The following is a 21,873-nucleotide window of genomic DNA, read 5'->3' as shown; positions in this document are numbered from 1 at the left end:
CTGGCGCGGGGCCCTGGCGTGGGTATATTCGGGTCCCCGGGATACTTCAGGACTTTGCCGGAGTCCACGTGGAGTTGTTCAAGCACCCTGGCGGACAGGTCCGCCCAGCCCCAGCAGTCCGCTTGGGCGATCGTCCTTTCTCAAAATATGACTGAATACAGAGCAGGGTCTGGGCCACAAGACTGGTGCCTTCGGTCCCTGAACCGGTCAGCCGTTCTCTTATTCGGGATGGCTTCCTTAGTCAGTGTTGTGAGTAACTAGAAACCGTGCAGTTCCCAACACTTGCCCGCAGTAGTGCTGTAAATGTGTGTGTCCTACGCAGACATGCTTTTTATTAAAACGTTGGAGAGACCCTCAGTGTGCTTCTAAGTGTGCTTTTAGATAAACCGTGGCGACACCACAGATAAGTGTGTTTAGTATGCCGAGGAATGACCACTTGGGCACCTCTGCTCCCTCCTGTTAGCTCTGCTTGGCTCTCTTGCCTTCTCACTCGCCTTCACCTGAGGGCTGGACCCGGATGAACTTGTGAGTCGCTTTTGATCTGAAGAGCGCCAAAATTTCCAGACAGCGTTATATATCTCTATGGTTTTTTTTCTCTCTCTCCCTCTTTAAAAACGGGGTGTCACTGTGTAGTTCTGGCAGGCGTGGAACTCACAGAGAGCCTCCTGCCTCTGCCTTCTAAATGCTGGAATTAAAGGCATGCACCATCTCGTTATATTTTGTTCTTGTTTTTGTGACAAGGCCTCTGGTGTTGCCCAGGCTGGTTGGTGTCAACCTTCAGATCTTTCCACCTTGGCCTCCTGAGTGCTAGGACTCTCGACGTGCTACCATGCCTGGCTGTTACCATAGTTCTTGATGGGATATGCAGCATAGAAAATGAGATCACTCTCGCTGGAAATATTAAAATACTGAGTAGTATTTTTTGGACCTGGGGGCTGTCACTATGTAGTTCTTGCTGGCCTAGAGCTTTTCGTAAAGGCCATAATGGCTTTGAATTTAACAGAGATCCTCCTGCTTTTCTTCCCTAGAGCTGAGATTGAAGGCCTGTGCCATCATTAATAAAATTCTTAGTTGACTTTGACATTTTTGCCTGTTTCTTGATTTTTTTTTCCCCTCTTGTTTTCTTGTCCCTTGCTTTCACCATAGGCATTAGAATTGATTAGGTTTCTGATATCCAGATCTGTTCTAAGAAGAAAATTGACAAGGCCACATTTCCGTGCAAACATTGAGGAACCAGTTGGCACCATGAAGGTCTTCTGTGGCCGTGCCAACCCAACCACAGGATCCCTGGAATGGCTGGAGGAGGATGAACACTATGATTACCACCAGGAAATTGCCAGGTAACATGGGATGCTCCTCAACTGGCTGCAGGCGGCGAGGGCTCAGTGACATTAATATAGTTTTGAGGAAGATTTTGGATATTGTTTTCTGAGGAGTTGAGATGTTGAATAGGAGAATAAAACATTTGCTGAAAGCGGTGTGGGACGTGGGTTGGAGAGAAAGGGGAGTAGGTGATTACTGTAATCCTAAAGTAGAGAAGCAGTAGAGGTGAGAGGAAAAACCAGCCTGGAGGAACTTGAGTTTAATAACTCACTGTATGCAGTAAGGGAGACAAAGTTCAAGAAGGACCAAGATGTTTTCTGGTGAGAGGGACTCAGTGGACGGAGATGTCACTCCCTGAGAGGAGGGGAGGCAGTGTTCTAGAGGGAAAGGCGTTGGACATGAGGGGTTAAGGTTTGGACATTCAGATGGGAATGCTAGTAGAGTCTTGAGACACAGAATTTGTAGAACTTGAGAAAGTTGAAATTGAGAGACATTGCAGCATCTCAACAAAGGAGGGTCTGGAATGTAAAATCAGGATAAACTGAGGAGGCAGAAGCAGAACCAGAAGGAAAGTTAGGATGGAAAGAAAAGGGAAGTTTAGGGAAGAAGAAGTGGCTGTTAGGGTCAGGCTGCCAAGAAAGCCTGAGTACTGCTGATCATTAGCAACAGCAGTGTGAGTGGCTGGAAAAGCCAGGAAGCTAGTGAGTGGATGTGTCTTTAAAAAGTAGGCAGGGAGCTGCAGAGATGGCTCAGCAGGGAAGAGGGTGGGCAGTTCAACCTCTTGTAACTAGCTCTGGAGGATCTGATGCTGCCTTCTGGACTCTGGGTACTTGGCACTCACAGGTACATGTATCCACACACAGATAGACTCACATATATAAATATATATATATATAATTAAAAATGAAACAACCTGGCTTTTTTGTATTTTATTTATTTATTTTTAAGTATTTATTTATTTTATTTATTTATTATGTATACAATATTCTTTCTGCATGTATGCCTGAAGGCCAGAAGAGGGCACCAGACCTCATTACAGATGGTTGTGAGCCACCATGTGGCTGCTGGGAATTGAACTCAGGACCTTTGGAAGAGCAGGCAATGCTCTTAACCTCTGAGCCATCTTCTCCAGCCCTTTATTTATTTTTTTAAAGATTTATTTATGTGTTTTATGTATATGAGTACTCTATTTGCATGTATTTCTGCATGACAGAAGAGAACATCAGACAGAACAGGATATCGGGATCCCATTACAGATGGCTGTGAGCCACCATGTGGTTGCTGGGAATTGAATTCAGGACCTCTGGGAGAGCAGTTAGTGCTCTTAACCTCTGAGCCATCTCTCCAGCCCCAAGATTTTATTTATTTTTGAGACAGGATCTTACTATGTGTCCTTGGTATGTAGACCAGGTTGGCCTTGAACTCACAGAAATCTACCTGTTTCTGCTTCCTAAGTGCTAGGGTTAAAGGCAAGTGCCACTCCATCTGGCTCTTAATTTTATGCATGTGCCTGAATGTTTATGCACCACATGTGTACAGTGCCCGCAGAGGTCAGAAGAGGGTGTTGGATCCCCTGGTACTAGAGTTAGATAGTTGTGAGCCACCATATGGGTGCTGGGAATCAAACCTCGATTCTTTGCAAAAACAAGTGCTCTTAACTGCTGAGTCATTTCTCTAGCCCCCAGAATCCACATTAAAGTCAAACAAATGGGTGTGGTGATGTCTGCTTGTAATCTCAGCTCTGCAGAAGTGGAGGGAGACAGGAGGATCCCTGGGAGTTGCGGATCAGCTAGTCTATTCTAGTTGATAAACTAGGCCAGTGAGAGACCTTGACTCAAAGGAGGGGCATAGTATAAATGAGGATAGCTGGAGATTTTCCTCCAGTTTCCACATGCTTATACAGACGTGTGCTTGTGCACACATACACATATGAATGTGCCCACAACATACAAAGTGAATAGGGAGCACATTTTCAGCAGTATGTGAATTTATCTTAGGTTGAAATCCCAATTAGCGCCAAATAAATATATTTTTCTTTATTTTTGGCTTGGTTGGTTTTATTCTCGGTCAGAAATAGCAAAACATTGAAAATAGCATAGATGTCTGTCAACATTGTTAGGCAAACCTGTGGCTTATGTTTATAGCAAAAAACAGTGCGACGGGGAAGACAGAAACGAAGTTCTTCATTTTCATTTCATCCTCCACTGGTAGAGGGAGGATTTTTTATTTTATATGAAAATGCAAATGTAGAATTATACTGCTTTTGTGTCAGAAATAAGGTGTTGCTTGTTTTTCATAAAAAGCACTGGAAGAGGAAATGGAAATTGATGAAATTTCCATCTGTAGACAATGCAGATGGGACTGGGTGGGTGTTTGTCATGTTTGGTTTTAATGTTAACTTGCCACAATTATAATTGACTCACCTGAGTAGGAAGCTGCTCCTGAAGGATTTTCCCTCTTGTCTTGATGAGGTAGGAAGGTGCACCCTGATTGCGAATGGTACCTTTTGGTAGCACCCAGATGAAAAAGGGTATTTCAGTCGAACATTGGTGGTGCACACTTTTAATCCCAGCACTTGGGAAGCTACAGAGAAACCGAAACAAAAAGGGTATTTCAGAAGGAAGTTCACCTATTTACTTGCTTGGTCTTTTATCTTGCCAGCGAGTCAGTTGCTCTGCTGCTGCTGCTTCCTTCTCTGATAGCAGATGATAGAGGCAGAGTTTCAGTGGAGTAGAAACCAGCCACTCTTCCAGCAACTTTCTGGGCTCCAGGTGCCAGACTGGGACTACTGGGGCACCCCACCTTGTGGATTAAGTAACTACTGGTTGTAGCCCCCAGTGAGTGGTAGCTATTCTGGGACTACTCTAACTTTTGAGACATCCAACTTTAAGGACCAGGTAACTACTGGTTCTCAACATCTCAGGTGTGACTTAGCTGGTGTTACTATTTTAAAGCTCACTCACTTAATGAATTTTTATTCGGGGGGTGGGGAGATGGTGTGTGTAGAAGATTGTATTCCAGTGCACACTTACAAACCTTTAGATTGCATATGTGCATCTGGAGCCAGTCAGTTTTATTGCCCAACTCATTTTCGTCTTTTGTATCTTTGTCCAAAGATGCTTAAAGGAAGGAACCAGCATCACTATTTTTATTTTGTCACAAATGTTCAAAGGTTTTATGCACAGAGTCACTAAATTCCCTATACCTCACAAGAGGAGAATCGGGAATCAAATGCATTTATCTCGATAAGTTCTTTTAATAGTGCATACCATGGGTTTTCAGTGCTCCCAGACTGTCTGAGGGACTTTTTTGTTTGTTTTTAAGACAGGATTTCTCTTTGTAGCCCTGGCTGTCCTGGCACTTGCTCTGTATTCCAGACTGGCCTCAAACTCAGAGTCTGCCTGCCTCTGCCTCCTAAGTTCTGGGGATTAAAGGTGTGTATCACCATACCCAGCTATCTGAGGAGTTTTTGTGACTGTAGCTGAGGAACCTGCCAAGACACTAGAGAAAATCATCCTTACAATTCCCTTTCTCCAGGACCACTCCTGATACCATATTTGTTTTAGTCAAGGTCCTCTAGAGCAACATAATCAAAGGGATGAAAAATTAATTATATGTGTATGTATGTATGTATGTATCAGAATATCTGTATAGCTCAGAATTTAAAAGATTTTTTAAAAATTTATCTTGTGTATATGGTGCTCTATCTGCATATATGCCTGCATGCCAGGAGAGGGCATCAGACTCCAGTATAAATGACTTTGAGCCCCTGTGTAGTTAGAATTTCTGGAAGAACTGCCAGTGCTCTTAATTGCTGAACCATCTTGCCAACCCATGTTTCAGAATTTATTAGGTTGACTGTTAAAACCAGTCAAGCTGGTGGTGGCATATACCTTTAAGCTGAGCCCATGGGAGCTACGTGGAGGCAGGTGGACCTCCTTGTGTTCAAGAAAAACTTGGTCTTGGTGGCGCATGCCTTTAATTCCAGCACTCGGGAAGCACAGGCAGATGGATCTCTGTGAGTTCGGGGCTAGCCTGGTCTATGAAATGAGTTCCAGGACAGCCAGAACTATTACACAGAGAAACCCTGTCTTGAAAAATCAAAGCCAAACAAAAGAAAAACCCCCAATCAATTGAAAATCAAAACAAGTAAGAACAGCTTGGTCTATGTATGAAGTTCCAGGCCTGCCGAGGATACATAGTTGAGAATCTGTCTCAAAACCAAGACAGGCAAAAACCCTAACCAACACAGTGGGGTGAATGGAGAGCGAAGTGAGGGTTCTTAGGATTATACCCTCATCTTCATTTAACGCATGTAGGCAAGTACGTATTCTATCATTGAGTCACTGCCGCTACTCACTCCTGAGCTTGGGGAGAATAAAGTAAGCCCAGGAAGGACTGTAGGTGATTCAGAGGGAGAAGTATTTCAGGGCAGTGTTCTGCAGTGTAGAGTATCACAGCCAGTGTTAGAACTGCCTGCAGTGGAGGTGGTTCAGGGGCAGCTTTCTGAACTCCGTCTTGACCTGGCTCGGTGTCTGTAGAAAATCTGCACTTCACATTAACTTTCCCAGCCGTGTTGGCCGAAAACTGGAGGCCTCTTTTGCTGAGTGCCTCAGCTTCCCCTGGAGTTCCCAGAAAGCATCTTTGGGCTGTGACCTGAATCCTGGGTATTCACAGGGTTTCCAATTTTTACTTTCCTTTAATTATTTACCTCTTTGTACTTGTTGGGGATCTAATTGAGGACTTTACACATGCTAGATGCTAGGCATGTGTTGTGCCACTGAATTCCACCCCTGGCCCCAGTTTCCAGAATTTTTAGTTGCTGTGGTAGAAAATATGGATGTGATTTTCTTCCTTTTTTTTTTAAAATTTGTCTATTTATTTTATATCCTGGCCATAGCCTCCCCCCATCTTCCCCTCCCAGTTCCTCTCCCCCACCCCCTTCCCACCCTCATTCCCTCCTCTTTCATCTCTATCCAGGAAAGGGCACATCTCCTATGGGTATCAGTAAAATATGATATCAAGTTACAGGGGGATTAATCACCTACCCATGTATTGAGGTTGGGCAAGGTGACTCAGTATAAGGAGTAGGGCCCCTAAAGCCAGTACAAGAGTCAGAGACAGCCCCTGTTCTCTGTGTTAGGATCCCATAAGAGGACCAAGCTACACAGCTGTAACGTATATGCAAAGTGCCTAGGTCAGTTCCATGTAGGCTCCCTGGCTGTCAGTTCAGTCTCTTGGAGCCCCTATGAACCCAGGTTAGTTGGTAGTGTGAGCCTTCCTGTGGATCCTTGACCCCTCTGGTTCCTACTCTTCTCCGAACTCTACCTAATGTTTGGCTTTTCGTCTCTACATCTGCCTCTCTGATGTCAGTTGCACCAGGCACCAGTCTGGCACAGGAGATAGCCAGTTCAGGCTATTTATCCACTATTGCTGGGAGTATAACCTGGGGCCCTTCCCATAGACTTCTGGGAGAGTACCCTGCACCATGCTTCTGCTCAACCCTGAAATGCCCCTCCTAATAGTCCTCCTCAGCCTCCTCCAGCATGATTGCTCATGTTCCCATCCCCACCTGCCCTCAGTTCATTCATGAAATCTCTTCTATCTGATTTTCTTCCCTTTACACACCGTATTTAACTTATTCTCCCCGATGATGTGATATGAACTGAAATATGGATGTTACTTTCTTCTCTTTACACGGTGTATTTAGCAGTCATTTCCCCCTGATGTGAACTTCTGAGCCTGGTGACCTCACATACACAGCAGCTATACGCTGTCCTTTTCCCAGTTCCTCTCCTAGTGTGAATGTGTACAAGTATCATTCAAGGTTAGGTCAAGTGTTAGGATTATTGAGTGTTATAATATGGGGTGTTCATGGTTACAGGTTACTGTTATAGGCTAATGGGTGGGCCAGTGAAATGGGTCAGCAGGTTAAAGGTGTTTACTACCAACACCAACAAGCTGAGTTTGATCCCCAGGGCCCATGTAAAGGTGGAAAGAAAGAACTGATTTCTGCAAGTTGACCTTTGACCCCCAGATATACACATAAATAAGTACACACTTAAAAAATTTCTTCTCTAGGTTAACTACTAGAGCATTTTTGGGTCTAAGAAGAACATCTGCTCTGAGATTTTTTTCTTTGGCATTAGCAAAGAATAACAGTAACTGATCATAGTAAAGTAAATTTTGGGGACTGACAAGATGGTTCAGTGGGTACAGGTGCTTGCTACCAAGCCTAAGGACCTGAGCTCAATCCTTAGAACCTACATGGTTTAAGGAGAGCACTGACTTCCATAGAATTGTTCTCTGACCCCACACATGTGCCATGGTGCATGCATTTCTTGTCCCAAATGAATAAAATTTTATTAGTTATTTGAGACAAAGTCTTGCTATGTAGACCATGTTGACCTCAAACTCACAGAGATCCACCTGCTTCTGCCTTCTAAATCCTAAAGGTAATCAGTATCATGCCCAGTTTTAAAAAAATACTTTTTTGAAACTGTTTTGCTGGTCTTAAACTCATTCTCTTTCCTCAGCCTTGAAATCCGTGAGATTATAGACTTGAGCTACCACAGCAGGCTCTTAAAATATTTTAAAGCGATGACACACTTGTTCCATTCCATTGAGGACTGCATTTATGTGTGGGAACTCTTTGATGTGTTCACGCACGTCTTTATTAGCAAAGCTTTCTGACTTACCTTTTCCTTCTTTTATCTTTCAAGGTCATCCTATGCAGATATGCTGCACGACAAAGACAGAGTAAGTGTGCAGTGCCCGGTAAGACAGGGTCTGAAGAGCTCCTTTCCACTTATCTATAACATAATAGTTACTTTTTCCTTTCTCTTAGAATATAAAGTATTACCAGGGCATCCGGGCAGCAGTGAGCAGGGTGAAAGACAGAGGACAGAAAGCCTTGGTTCTTGACATTGGCACTGGCACAGGTCTCTTGTCCATGATGGCAGTTACTGCAGGTGCTGACTTCTGCTATGCTATTGAGGTAAGCCCTACTGTTTAGGTATGTGTTCTGTATTTTACAGGGGAAGGTCTTTAGGTCCTTGGGTCTTCCTGGTCTGTTGACAAACGCATGCCAAGCACGTGACCACACGTAGAGATGAGTCAGACAGGATTTCTTTTTCCGGGAGCTTTTGTTCTGTTCTGAAACAGTGATTCTCAGACTTGGCCATCAGCCTCTCTGAGGAGCTTTAAAAAATAGTTATGTGGGCTGGAAAGATGGCACAGTAGTTAAGAGCATTATCTGCTCTTGCAGAGAACCCAGGTCGGATTGCCAGCACCCACATGGTCACTCCAGTTCCAGGGGACACCCTGGACTTCCTCACGCACCAGACATACCTGTGACATACAGATTTATATACAGGCAAAACAATCATGTACATAAGAAAAAAATTAAAAGAAAAAAATTAAGAGATGCTTCTGCTTTTTTCTGAGATTTACATTAAAGTGTTTGTCGGGGATGTGGTTTAGTCTCTAGAGTATCAGCCTACCATGTATACCTGGATCTGATCCCTAGCACTGTAGAGACTGAGGGATGACACTCCAGAGGCAGACTTAGGGAAATCGGGGTTCAGGGTCATCCTGGGTCTCCAACAGGTCCTGCCCAATTGAGTTACTACAGACAGTCTTAAATCATTCTGGAGGCTGGGGAGACGGCTCTTCCTGAGAACCTGAGTTCAATTCCCAGCATTCACATGGCAGCTCATAGCTGTCTGTAGCTCCAGTTCCAGGGGATCTGACACCTTTCTACCAATGCACATAAAATAAAGTTAAATAAATTATGTAAAAACAAAACAAAACAAAAAAACTAGCATCAGTTTATTTTTTTAAAATTAATTGCTATTTTATTGAATTTTTCTGGAGTGTGACCTGACATTGAAATTTTTAAATGTGTAACAAGGTTATATGCCCCTGTAGAACTAGCTGCTTTTAATATGACTTTTTCTTTCTTCCTTTTTTTGTTTTTTTGAGACATGGTTGCTCTATGTATATAGTCTTGGTTCTCCATATACAGACCAGGCTTGCCTTGAACTCACAGAGATACTGCTGCCTCTGCCTTACAAGTGCTGGGATTAAAGGTGTGTGCCACCACTGCCTGGCTAAAACCAATTTTTTTTTTTTTTTTCAAGACAGGGTTTCTCTAACAGTCCTGGCTGTCCTGGAACTCACTTTGTAGACCAGGCTGGCCTTGAAATCACTGAGATCTGCCAGCCTCTGCTTCTCAAGTGCTGGGTTTAAAGGTATGTGCCACCACTGCCCAGCTAAAATAAATTTTTTTAGATATGTTTATGATTTATTTAACTTTATTTTATGTACATTGGTGTGAAGGTGTCAGATCCTCTGGAACTGGATTTACAGATAGTTGTGGGCTGCCATATGGGTGCTAGGAATTGAACCCAAGTCCTCTAGGGAGCAGCCAGTGCTCTTAACTACTGAACCATCTCTCCAGTCTCTAAAATAAAATTTTTTAACACATAAAATCCTGAGATCAACAGTAGATTGTATTCCACTTATGCTCCTTCTAGATGTCCATCCTGCCATCTCTAAAGTGTGGCTCTAATTTCAAAATCTAGAAAGATGAACATTTGGGATGGTGTGATGCATCAGTGGATAAAGGTGTGACTTGTCCTGAAAACCTGATAACCCAAATTTGACCTCTGGATCTTTCAATGGGAAGAGAGAATAGTTTCCCTAGGATTGTCCTCTGACTTCTGCATGTACTCCGTGGTACATGCATTCTCACACTTATGCACACACATCGTCATCACACACACACACACACACACACACACACACACACACGGTAATATTTATTTTGATTTTTTGAGACAGGATCTCTGCATAACCTGGCTGACCTAGAACTTGCCATGTAGATCAGTCTGGCCTGGAATTTACAGAACTCTGCCTGCTTCTGTCCCACTCCTGTTTAGTGCTGGCACTAAAGGTGTGCACCACCATGCCCAGCTCAGATCATTGTAAAAGATGAGCCTAGGCTGAAGAGGTCGCTCATGGTTAAGAGTGTATACTGCCCTTGCAGTCGGCCGGAATGAAGTTCACAGCACCCATGACAGGCAGCTCACAGCTAGCAGCTCCAGAGGGATCTCACCCCATTGGCCTCTGTGGGTCCTGACACTCATGCACATAATCTACACAGAGACACACATGCACATAATTTAAAGGCATGTGCCACTACACCTGACCTGAGTTAAGTATACTCAACCTGGGATAAGAATAGTCTATTTGTGGCTGGATAGATGATGCAGAAGTTAGGAGCATTTGTTTCTACAGAGGTTCAATTCTCAGCACTTCACATGGTAATTCGTAACCGTCCATAATTTCAGTTCCAGGAAATCTAGTGCCCTATTTTACCTCCATAGGCACCAAGCATGCACATGGTGCATGTATGCAAAACACTCAAACATAAAATGAATAGGTTGGGCATGGTAACACGTACATTTATCCGAGCACTTGGAAGGCAGAGGCAGGAGGATCTCTGTGAGTTTGAATCCAGCCTGATCTACATATGGAGTTCTAGGACAGCCAAGACTAAAAAGACACTGTCCCAAAAAATGAACAAACAATAAATAAAATGAATAAAGTTAATTTTTATATTTTTTAAAAAGGTATTTAGGGCTTGGAAAGGCAGCTTAGTAGTTAAAAGCTGTGTGGGGTGTCCACCAGAGAAGACTGCTTGGGTATGGATCTAAGCCATAGAAAGTCTTTATTAGCCAGGCAGTGACAACACTGGGTTGTTGTAAGGAGGCTGCTTTTTCGTTTCCTGGCTGCCCAGACTTCCGAAATAACCACACAGAAACTATTAATTAAATCACTTCTTGACCAACTACTTAAGCGTATTGCTAGCTAGTTCTTACATCTAGAACTAACCCATCTCCATTATCTTATATTTTATCACGAGGTTTGTGGCCTACCGACAAGGTTTCAGCATATCTGTCTCTGGCTGCGGCTCCATGACTCTGCCTTCTTCCTCCCAGCATTCAGTTCTACCCTGCTCTGCTATAGGCTCAAAGCAGTTTCTTTATTCACCAATAGTAATCACAGCCTACAGAGGGGAATCCCACATCACTGGGTGTTTAGGATTCCAGTGTAGCACTGAGCCTTTCTTAGGGTGAGTTTGTAAATACAAAAACTATGTCTTGAGTTTACATACTTCAATAAACAAGAACAGCCAGACGCAGAACTGTAGAAACCAAAAAGTAAGGATAATACATTTAGAGATTTTCCCAGAATTGTGGACTTTGATGGATTAGGTCTTCGTTTTTGTTTTGGCAGGTGGTACTGTCTATGTGCTGAGTTTTATAGTCTGAATGGTTCTTCCATCATGGAGTCAGTTGTGCTGAGGTCTGGGGGCCTACTAAAGTCTTGGGCCCTGTTACAAAGCCCCTCTGCTCTTCAGAGGACTGCCTAGTTCAGTTCCGAGTACCCATGTTGGGTAGCTCACAACTGGTTGTAACTCCAGCTCAAGGAAATCTAATACCTCTGTCCTCCATGGGCACTGCACTCAAACAGACATACCCATATGCACACATAGATGTAATTAAAAATAATAAAAAGAAATCTTTTAAAAATCTATTTGTGATTTCCATGATAGTCAAATCCTGAGTTGTATATGTATACAAAAAGCAAACAAACAAAAAGGTATAATGCTGCCTTATTCTCAATAGTCAGAAACTGGGACAAACCTAGACAAGTAGAGAGAAAAAGGTAGATTATGCATGTGTGTGCGCACATGAGTACAGGTGCCCGTGCAGGCTAGAAGAGTGTCAATCTCCTATCTTGTAAACCGCCCAACAAGGGTCCCCTGGAAGAGCAGTATGGGTTTTTAAGCTCTGAGCTGGTGGAATAACCAGCTCCTATTTTTTAAAAAGTGTTGGTGCCCTCAGAGGCCAGAAGAGGGCATCAGATTGAGTTATGCATACTTCTAAGCTGACTAGTGTGGATACTGGGAATTGGATTCTGGTTTTCTGTAAAGCAGCAAGTGCTTTTAACTTCTGAGCCATGTCTCCTGCCGGTTCTAATTGCTCTGTGTGGTGTACGACCTACTTTGAAAACCTGTGCCTTTACAGACCATAGGAGAGCCACCAAAGAGCCCCTGGAGACGTGTCAGACAGGACATGACCTCAGCTTACTCTTTTTTAAAAGCAAGCAGGCTTTTCCTAGAAATTTCTAGCAAACCTTTCCTTGTATATAAAATTGGCCAAAATAATTGACAAAGGAGAACCTGTCTGATGAACCAGATAAGTTCATCACTTGAAGTCAGGTCCATTTCTGTATTGCACCATCGTCCCTGTTCTGAAGGAAGGAAGACTGGATGTTGAAGTCTGCTTTATTGTTCGTCTCTGTTCGTGGCTGGGGTGAGAGTACTATGTGTTTGGGTGTAGGTGGGTGCTTGTATATAGAGGCCAGAGGTTGACATAGTGTCCTCAGTTGTCACATTTTATAGCTGTAGCCACGTGAACTCAGAGCTAGCCAGTTAAGCTTGTATAGCTAAGCATCTTGCTCCATGCCTCAGGGAGCAAACCTTTTGCTTATGTATATAACAGATACAGTGCAACTGGGAAGACAGAAACGAAGTACTTTATTTTCATTTCATTCTTCACTGGTAGAGTGATCTTCACAATATTTTATATGAAAATGCAAATGTAGAATTATACTGCTTTTGTGTCAGAAATAAGGTGTTGCTTATTTTTCATAGAAAGCACTGGAAGAGGAAATGGAAATTGATGAAAGTTACCTGTAGACAATGCAGATGGGACTGGGTGGGTGTTTGTCATGTTTGGTTTTAATGTTAACTTGCCACAATTATAATTGACTCACCTGAGTAGGAAGCTGCTCCTGAAGGATGAGGTAGGAAGGCGCACCCTGATTGGTGGGCTGAGGAGATAGAGACTGTGAATGGTCAGAGCCCGAAGGGTTAGGGAAGGGAAGTGATAGGTCAGAGGCTGATGAAAGAGAGAATGACGATGAGGTTGCGATAGTTTTAGAGGTTTGGACAAAGTGATTGATGAAGACCACATGTAAAAACTACATTTTAGAAATGATTGTTTTTCCCCAGCTGAGGACATACATTCTTATTTTTAATTTATTTATTGTGTATTGTGTTCTGCCTGCATGTATGCCTGCTGCCAGAAGATCTCATTATAGATTGTTGTGAGCCACCATGTGGTTGCTGGGAATTGAGCTCAGGACCAGAAGATTAGCCAGTGCTCTTAACCTCTGAGCTATCTCTCCAGCTCCAAGTACATACATTCTTTCCAAAGAATACGGCTTTTCTTTGTTATATGAAAAGCAAAATCATGTTCATGGTAGAAAATACAGACAACGGTTTAGAAAAAAAGAAAATCTTCCATCATTTATTGTTTCCACTTTGTATTTATGAAAGTTTCTGTGTTTATGGGATAGAGCTGTGACATCCAGAGTAGGCCGGTTGAAAAGCCAGGGCTAAATGGGCTAGTGAAGGGCTCAGGAATGACTTCTGGAGGGAGGACTTTGTGCTTCCTTGTGGGTTGTGTCTGTGTGTTAGACACTAGGGTCTTGTGTGGCCCAGGCTAACCTCAAACTAACTTTCTGTGTAGTTAGGCAGGCCTAACTACCTACACTTCCCAAGTGCTGGGATTATGGGCACGTGTCAACCTTTCCAGCCTCCAGTTGGATTTGATTTGGCAGATGGGGTGGGAAGGGTTCAGACTTGCCTATGAATGTTGGGGAGGATCATGTGGGCTAAGAAAGGGGTGTGGCTGGGAGAGTAAGTGGAGGGTCCCATGTATCGTAAGGAAATAAAGGCTGTGCTTTTTGTCAGGGTCAGTTCTGAAAATGAAGGTGGACTGGCCATACTTCAGCTGTCTTCCTTATGCTGGAGACAGGTTTGTGGGAGAACTGACTCTTAGCACCTTTAGTCAGCACAGGACACTTAGTGCCCTACTAAGTAGTGCAGGCTTCCTTCATTTTCTCCTAGTGGGCGTGGAGTGTGAGCTTCTAAATAGTACCGTGAAGTTAAACGTCATTTTCTTTCTTTCTTTTTTTATCTCTCTCTCTCTGTCTCTCTCTCTCTCTCTCACTCTCGCTCTCTCTCTCTCTGTCTTTGTACAGGTGGGGGATATTGAGACCGGTTTTCACTCCATATAGCTCAGAGCTTCCCTTTAATTCATGATGATTCTCCTGCCTTACCATCTTGAATTCTGGGATTAGACATGAGTGAACCATACCTGGCTGAATTTCATCCTTTTATGTTCATTTTCTTGGTTTTTCGAGACAGGGTTTCTCTGTGTAGCTTTAGTGCCTGTCCTGGTGCTAGCTCTTGTAGACCAGGCTGGCCTTTTTTATGTTCATTTCGTGGCACACATTTAGAGGCTAAAACATTTTTAGTGTCAGTTATGGGACCAGAGTCAGGTACTATCTTGCTAGCTATGCGTCTTGAGTAGGAAGTGTTTTTATTTTACTTATTTATTTGTTTATTTTTTTGGCTTGCTTGCTTGCTTGCTTGCTTGCTTGTTTTAGCACATGTTCATTTTTCCTTCCCGTCATCTCTCCTATCACCCTTCTCTGACTTACAGGTCTTTAAACCTATGGCTGATGCTGCTGTGAAGATCGTGGAGAAAAATGGCTTCAGTGACAAGATTAAGGTTATTAACAAGCATTCCACTGAGGTGACAGTTGGACCAGGTGAGAGCTGTCCCTCCTGTGGGAAACAGAGCTAATGAAATGTTACAGCAGTCACACACACGAAAGAAACTTTCTGCTTTAAGTAAACGTAAGGCAGTAAAAAAAGTCTTTATAGTCAGGTGTTTGAAACTTAGAAAGTTCTATATGTTCTTTGAAACTCGGAGAGCACAGCTACAACATTTGAGGAAGAGGAAAGACAAGCTGTGGCCATCGCCAGTTTTTAAGATACAGTATTTTAGGTTTGAAGGATCTACTTAAAGTCAGTATTTTATTTTAAGTTTAATTTTGCCATTGCCATCATCAGGTAATGAATTATTAATGATTGAATATACATTCAAGAATGCATATATACTTCAAGAATATAGTGTAGTGCCCAATATTATGGTGCGTGCTTATAATCCCAACACTTAAGAGAATTGTGAATTTGAGGCTAACTTGGGCTATATAACAAGACTCTAAAACAATGTGAATATATGATTGTTGGGCGAATTTTGGCAAATTGAAAGACACTTGTAACTTTGGTCATAATCAACACAATAGATTATTTCTTTCATGCTCAAAAAATTCCTCACAACCCTGGGCACTCACAGATACCCTTTCTTTCAATTAAATTAGGTCATTTTTTTTTCTAGAATTTCAAGGAAATTTCAAATGAAATTGTGTATCAGGGTATGCTCTTCTGTGCTGGCCTCAAACTGACAGAAATCTTGGGTTAGATGTGTTCACCACCACACCAGGCTCAACAAAGACACCAAACCCCACTTGAAAAGCCAACACCCTTTTCTCTTCTTAAACCTCTCTCTCTCTCTCTCTCTCTCTCTCTCTCTCTCTCTCTCTCTCTCTCTCTCTCTCTCTCTTGCATTCAACACTTGTTTATTTGTTTTGTTTTAAGAGGCAAGGTTTTTCTGTGTAATAGCCCTGGCTGGCTGTCCTGGAACTCACTCTGTAGACCAGGCTGGCCTCAGACTCATAGAGAGCCTCCTGCCTCTGCCTCCCGAGTGCTGGGTTTAAAGGCTGTGCCGTCACTGCCCAGCACCTGTCATCCAGCTTCACAGGTGGCTTTCCAAGGTTTTTGTTTTTATTTTGTTTTGTTGAGATAGATTTTCTTTATGTAGCCCAGGTTAGCCTCAAACACATTGGCCTCCTGCTTCTGCCTCCCAGGTGGTAGAACTACAAGTATGCACTGCTATGTCCATCACAAATGGCCTCCTCATTGCCAAGTCAAGTCTTCTCTGTCTCCCGTCTCCAGATGCCACAGTGTTGGTACTTCGGCATCCCATCCTTCCTGAAACTCTTTCCAGTTCCCAGTGATGTTTCCTAATTTTGGTTCTCCTTTTTCATTTCTCTTGATTTTGTTTTTGAGAAAGGATCTGCTCTGTAGTCTTGGCTAGCCTGGTACTTATTATGCATGGGTTATTGAATGTTAGGATTAGGCATATACCTTTTTTATTTTATTACTTTCCTTCTAATTTCAAATGTGAGTTTCCCAAGGATCTGTTCTGAGGCCTTACAATTAGATCTGAATTTGGAATCTGTTCCTCAGATGGGTTACCCTGAGTATCTGTGGCGACAGTTGTTCACCTGTCCACTGCATTCATGTGATAAATTAGGACACACCTGGGGTAATTGCCCTTCTTCAGGCTCCTCTGTACCCCCTCATAAATTCACACTCACTTGATAAATAACAGGCTCTAAGAAGTAGTTATTAAAATCCACTGGGTCATGAAGCTTTGTTTTTATTTTTATGAAACAGACTTGAATGAAAAATCATTTTGAGTCTCATAATCACCTTAAACTTAATTTAGGAGGTAGAATTGGCAAGGTTTGATGATGATTGACAGGGAGGAGTCAAGAATTCAGCTGGTGTTTGCTGACTCTTCCTACTGGTTGTAAGACTTTGTTCTTGTCATTGAGGAATGGTGAATAGGGCAGTCCTGGACCTGATCATGATGCTCCTCCCTGTGCAGTGTGACAGGACCTGTCGACTAAGGCGGAGGCTTGCGAGTGTGTGGGAGTGTGGTGGGTCAAGGTGGGACAGTGGGTACCATCTGGAATCTAATATATTCAAGAGAATGGTTACTGTTTCTAAGCCAGGAAATGGAGTTTGCTTTTAACTTCCACTTTACTTTACTAGATGTGTAAATAAAATGGACACATGGAGCCCATGTGTGTGTCATAGGAAAGGTACTTTTCTAACCTTCATTTTGCTCCTCGTTTTACAGTTGAGATTACTAACTTGATGGTTAGAACCCAGCCCTCCAGGCTAGAAGTGGTATCCAGTCCTTGTCTATAGGACTCCAGGCTCAGTCCTTATTCTGCACTCAACCTCTCCAAACCACTCTAGTGTGTCTCTTTTTCCGTGTCAGCTGTGAAATTTGTCCTCTGTAGAGGGAAGACGAGTGGGTTTTGTCTAATGTAATTCGTGAGCCATTAGAAATGTTTACAGTTAATTCTCCATGATAAATAGCTCTTTCCAAGGTCTGTTGGCTCATTAAAAATTATAGTCGTAGCAGTAATATTATGTTTTAGAGGTTTAGAAAGTAGTTAATTAAAGAACTCTTCAGAACCCCAAAGAGGGTGTCAGAGCTCCTGGAGCTGGATTTAGCAGGGTTCTGCACAGCCTGATATGGGTGCTGGGAACGGAGCTTGGGTCTTCTGCAGGAGCAGCACCTGCTATTACCTCTAGTCGTTTCTCTAACCTTTGCTTTTTGACGTGGTTTAACGTATCTGTCATAAATACATTTCCTAGTCTGTTGCATGTTTCTGACTCTATTCACCTGTTTTTAGATGGTGACTTGCCGTGTCGGGCTAACATTCTGGTCACAGAGCTGTTTGACACAGAACTGATTGGAGAGGGAGCACTGCCATCTTATGAGCATGCACATAGGCATCTTGTGCAGGTAAGGGACTCAGAGCCTTCAGGAGTGTTATGATTGAAGCTGCCATACACAGTCACTGCTACACCATGCTCAGTACAGCCCTGCAGAATCTCTCTGTACACTCTGGGCCTCCCTTTGTTTCCTGGCAGGCATCTAGTTCAGGTGGCAGTACAGCTGAGGTAGAAAAACTTTTGCTTTTAATTCCCAGCTGTGAAAATCCTCTTCACCACTGTGTTCCCAGGCCTGATGATGGGCACAGAATGGAAGGACGAATGATGTAAGAGGACCATTAGACAGGGAGGTAGAACCACAGCCAGGTTGGGAGGGGAACCCTCCAGGTGTCCATGCAGGTAATGATCTGTGAAGGGATGGGCGTTCTGTCTTACTCACTCTGATGAAAACAAGTTCTTCTCATCCTGTTTTCTTTAACTGGGCCCCATGGGCAAGGTGCAAAATCAGTGGAAGATGTAGGTACAGGAATAATTCTTCCAGCATACATATACAGACAAACATACACACACACAGCACAAACACATATGAAGTTACATCCATGCTCACAAACATCTATGCTCCGACAGATTCTCTGTCATTTGTAAACAGGAGAGATAGTTATCTCTGTATTCCAGGAGATTCCCCTTTTCAATTTCAGAATGCTTTTCTTATCCTAGCAGGGAGACTTCCTCTCCCTTAGGACTGAGCCTCCTCACTGTTGAGGTCTTTGGTGATAGCCAGAGAAAATGACCACTCACTCTGGGACTTGAAAACATCCTATTCTCTGTCTGTACCAACCAGAATTCATGGAGCTCCTTTGTTCCTGATAGCTGGGCTCACTGCGTGTTGACATGTTCTGAGTTTTCTCCAAGAGCAAGTTATGTCTTTCAATGAGCTGAACAGCTGCTGTCCACAGTTTGCCAGCTTGTGGTCTGATCTGTCCCATACAAGAATAGACAACTGCCCTGACAAAAGTAGATGCCTCTCCTCTGTGATCCCTGCACACCTGGGCCAACTTGGGATTGCACCATAGGACAATCTGTTCTTTGTTTAAACTTCAAGGGCAAGTAGTAGATATGCTGTCCTACATCTGTTACATATATGAGACATTGCCAGTAATTCTACACCTTTTGGGGATTGGCTTCCTCTCTAGGCAACAAACACAGAACACACGCTCCTGCACCATTTTATGGACTTCCTGAACCATACCCCTATCTAGATTGCAATTAGGCACTATGCAACCCATTCTTTTTTTTTTTTAATATTTATTCATTATGCATGCAATATTCTGTCTGCGTGTATGTCTGAAGGCCAGAAGAGGGCACCAGACCCCATTACAGATGTTTGTGAGCCACCATGTGGTTGCTGGGAATTGAACTCAGAACCTTTGGAAGAGCAGGCAATGCTCTTAACCTCTGAGCCATATCTCCAACCCGCAACCCATTCTTTCATCTGTGATCAGGGAACATCTTGCCTGAGAGAGCCACCTAGACTTGGAAAAGGATGGCTGGAAGGCTTTCTCATCCGTGACCCTGACAGTTTGCCAGGGGATCTTGACCAAGGTGGAATGAAGTGCCACCATCTTAAAAAGTCACCATCTTAAAAAGTCAGCTATTAGAGGATGTCAGCTTGTAACATAAGGCACAGAGGGAGTAAAACCTGGACACACGAAAATCTTCCTATTTGATTGGTTTTAAGCTGCATTCTATCCATGCATGGTGGTCTCTGCTTCTGGTCTGGTCATTTTCACCATGAGCAACGACTCAGACTTCTGCCACTTGATTCTGCATATCCATTTGAAGTGCAATCCTAATTAGTCTTAACAGTAAAAACCCGAAGTCAGATATTAGGGTGAAAGTTGAAGGATCAGAGAAGCAGAGCAGCCAGCCACCAAAGAAATCTCAGCCCGAATTGGGGGAGATCCTGTCTTTAGCACTCCTCAGACCGAATGGGGGAGATCCTGTCTTTATGAATCCCCAGACTGAATGGGCCCCCAAGATCCTGTCTCCACCCACCTTATATTCCTATCTCTACCTCCCTAGTGCAGGGATTAAAGGCATGAGGCTCCCTGATGCTGGGATCAAAGGTGTGAGCCACTACTGCCTGACACTGTTTCTCTTTTAGATTGGTTCAATCACTTGTAGCTCAGGGTGGCCTTGAACTTCTGATCTTCTTGCTTTTTCCTTGCAGGTGCTGGGGTTAAAGGTGTGTGCTACCACTCTCTGGCCTCTTTGGTTAACTAGTGGCTAGCTCTGCCCTCTGATCTCCAGGCAAGCTTTATTTGTCAGAACACAGACAAAATATTATACATCATCCATTAGCCATATGTGATGCCTGATCTGTATACTACATTACAATGCTCACAACACCTTGTATTAGTGATGGGATGAGGTTCTTTTGCAGAGACATTATCTGACAGGTACAAAGAAGAAAGGAAGGCAGAAAGGAAAGAAAGGAGGGAGGGAGGGAGAGAAAGATGAAACAAAAGAGGCAGAGGCAATAATGAAAGATAAAGGATGGGAAGTATGTAAGAGGCAGGTAGGTTGGGAAGAAGCAGCCGTGGAGAAAGGATGAAATGAAGGACAGATAACAGGAAGGTTATATTTCTTTATTTAGGGATGTATATTCTTATATATAAGTGTATGTAACATTTTTTGTGTCATACTTCTCTATTTATGATGTCATGTTTACATAAATAAATCCTTCCAATTATGATTTATATTTACATTGATGATGCCATGTCCCAACAATAAGGATGTCATAACCATTTGTCATCTCATGCCAGTTCATTTATTGTGTCATACTCTTCCAATTGTGATGCCATATGCTAACATTGATGATGTCACACCCTTCCAATTATGATGGCACACCATCCCATTGATATGTCATACTCTTTGAATATGTCATACATTTACATTTATGCTGTCATATCCTTCTATTATGATGTCATAGTCTTCCAATTATGATGCCATGTATTTGTGGTGTCATACCTTTCCAATTATGACATATCTGCATCCATCTATCTATCTGTCTGTCTATCTATCTGTCTATCTATACATAGACATATAATTTACAGTGATGATATCATATCCTGATAATGATGATATCATAGCTTTCTAATTATGTTGTCATATGTTTATAATGATTATATCATACTCTTCCAATATGATATCATATTCATTATGATATCATGCCATTCTATTTATGGTGTCATACCCTTCCAATTATGATGTCACATGTTTACATTGAAGATGTCATATTCTTCCAATTATGATGTCATACCTCCTGCTCATAGAGTCATAAACTTCTGATTATGATGTCACATTCTTCACATTATGATATCCTGCATTTTCTGTTTATGGTGTCATACCTTCCAATTATGATGCCGTATGTTTACATTAATATCATATCATGACAGTTTTATATCATAATTTTCGAATAATGTCGTATACTTACGTTGATGTTATATCATTCCAATCATGGTGTCTTCCCATTATTCAAAGAGTCTAATGCTAGCTGGTTCATTGTCAGCATATTTAAAACATAGTACTATTTGGGAAAAGTTTTTTTTTTTTTTCTCAATAATCATTCCCATACAAGATTTCTAGGTAACAATCATTCCGATTCCAGGTACACAATACCTTAAGGTAATGACTACATAGAAATTCTTTTGCAAAACACATGTGACCATGAGGGTGGGACTGTAACTAAAATCTAATGTGATCTCTATCGATAACATAGAGGTGAGCAGGCTATAAAATATGTGGCATCCCCCAAAGGATGAGTTCTATTAGAGATAAAAGTCTAGGGAGGGAGAGTCTGGGATAAACATTCTGAAGGGTTTAGGTGAGGTCTGTCTCTATAGCAAAAGGAGGGTGAAGTCGGCCTCCACAAGTAACAAAAAGATCACCAGGTCATTAACAATATCTACTCCCAACTTTATGGGCAGGAAAACCTATATTTTATCTCCTCCATTAGGGAGAGGCCC

The 21,873-nt window shown here is 42.7% G+C and overlaps 1 protein-coding gene across 4 annotated transcripts in view; it reads left to right on the top strand.

Annotated features, from left to right (window-relative positions):
- Positions 1-21,873, top strand: part of Prmt7 (protein arginine methyltransferase 7) — a 39,330-nt gene that overhangs the window by 210 nt on the left and 17,247 nt on the right. Inside the window, exons 1-6 of one of the 4 annotated variants that reach the window (XM_085681643.2) lie at positions 188-206; positions 1,147-1,340; positions 8,046-8,082; positions 8,171-8,320; positions 14,907-15,015; positions 17,803-17,915. In XM_085681643.2, coding sequence (XP_085537769.1) covers positions 1,246-1,340; positions 8,046-8,082; positions 8,171-8,320; positions 14,907-15,015; positions 17,803-17,915 — 504 coding nt within the window. In that variant the 5' untranslated portion in view covers positions 188-206; positions 1,147-1,245. Of the gene's footprint in view, positions 1-187; positions 207-229; positions 250-505; positions 526-1,146; positions 1,341-8,045; positions 8,083-8,170; positions 8,321-14,906; positions 15,016-17,802; positions 17,916-21,873 lie in introns of those variants that run through there. The other 3 variants (XM_048437022.3, XM_048437024.3, XM_048437023.3) reach the window with 3 other exon arrangements.

The sequence above is a fragment of the Myodes glareolus genome, chromosome 22, assembly GCF_982192425.1.
Source record: "Myodes glareolus chromosome 22, mMyoGla1.1, whole genome shotgun sequence".
NCBI lineage: Eukaryota > Metazoa > Chordata > Mammalia > Rodentia > Cricetidae > Myodes > Myodes glareolus.
Note: the sequence above shows the minus strand (reverse complement) of the source record. Positions and strands in the feature narration are given on the sequence as shown.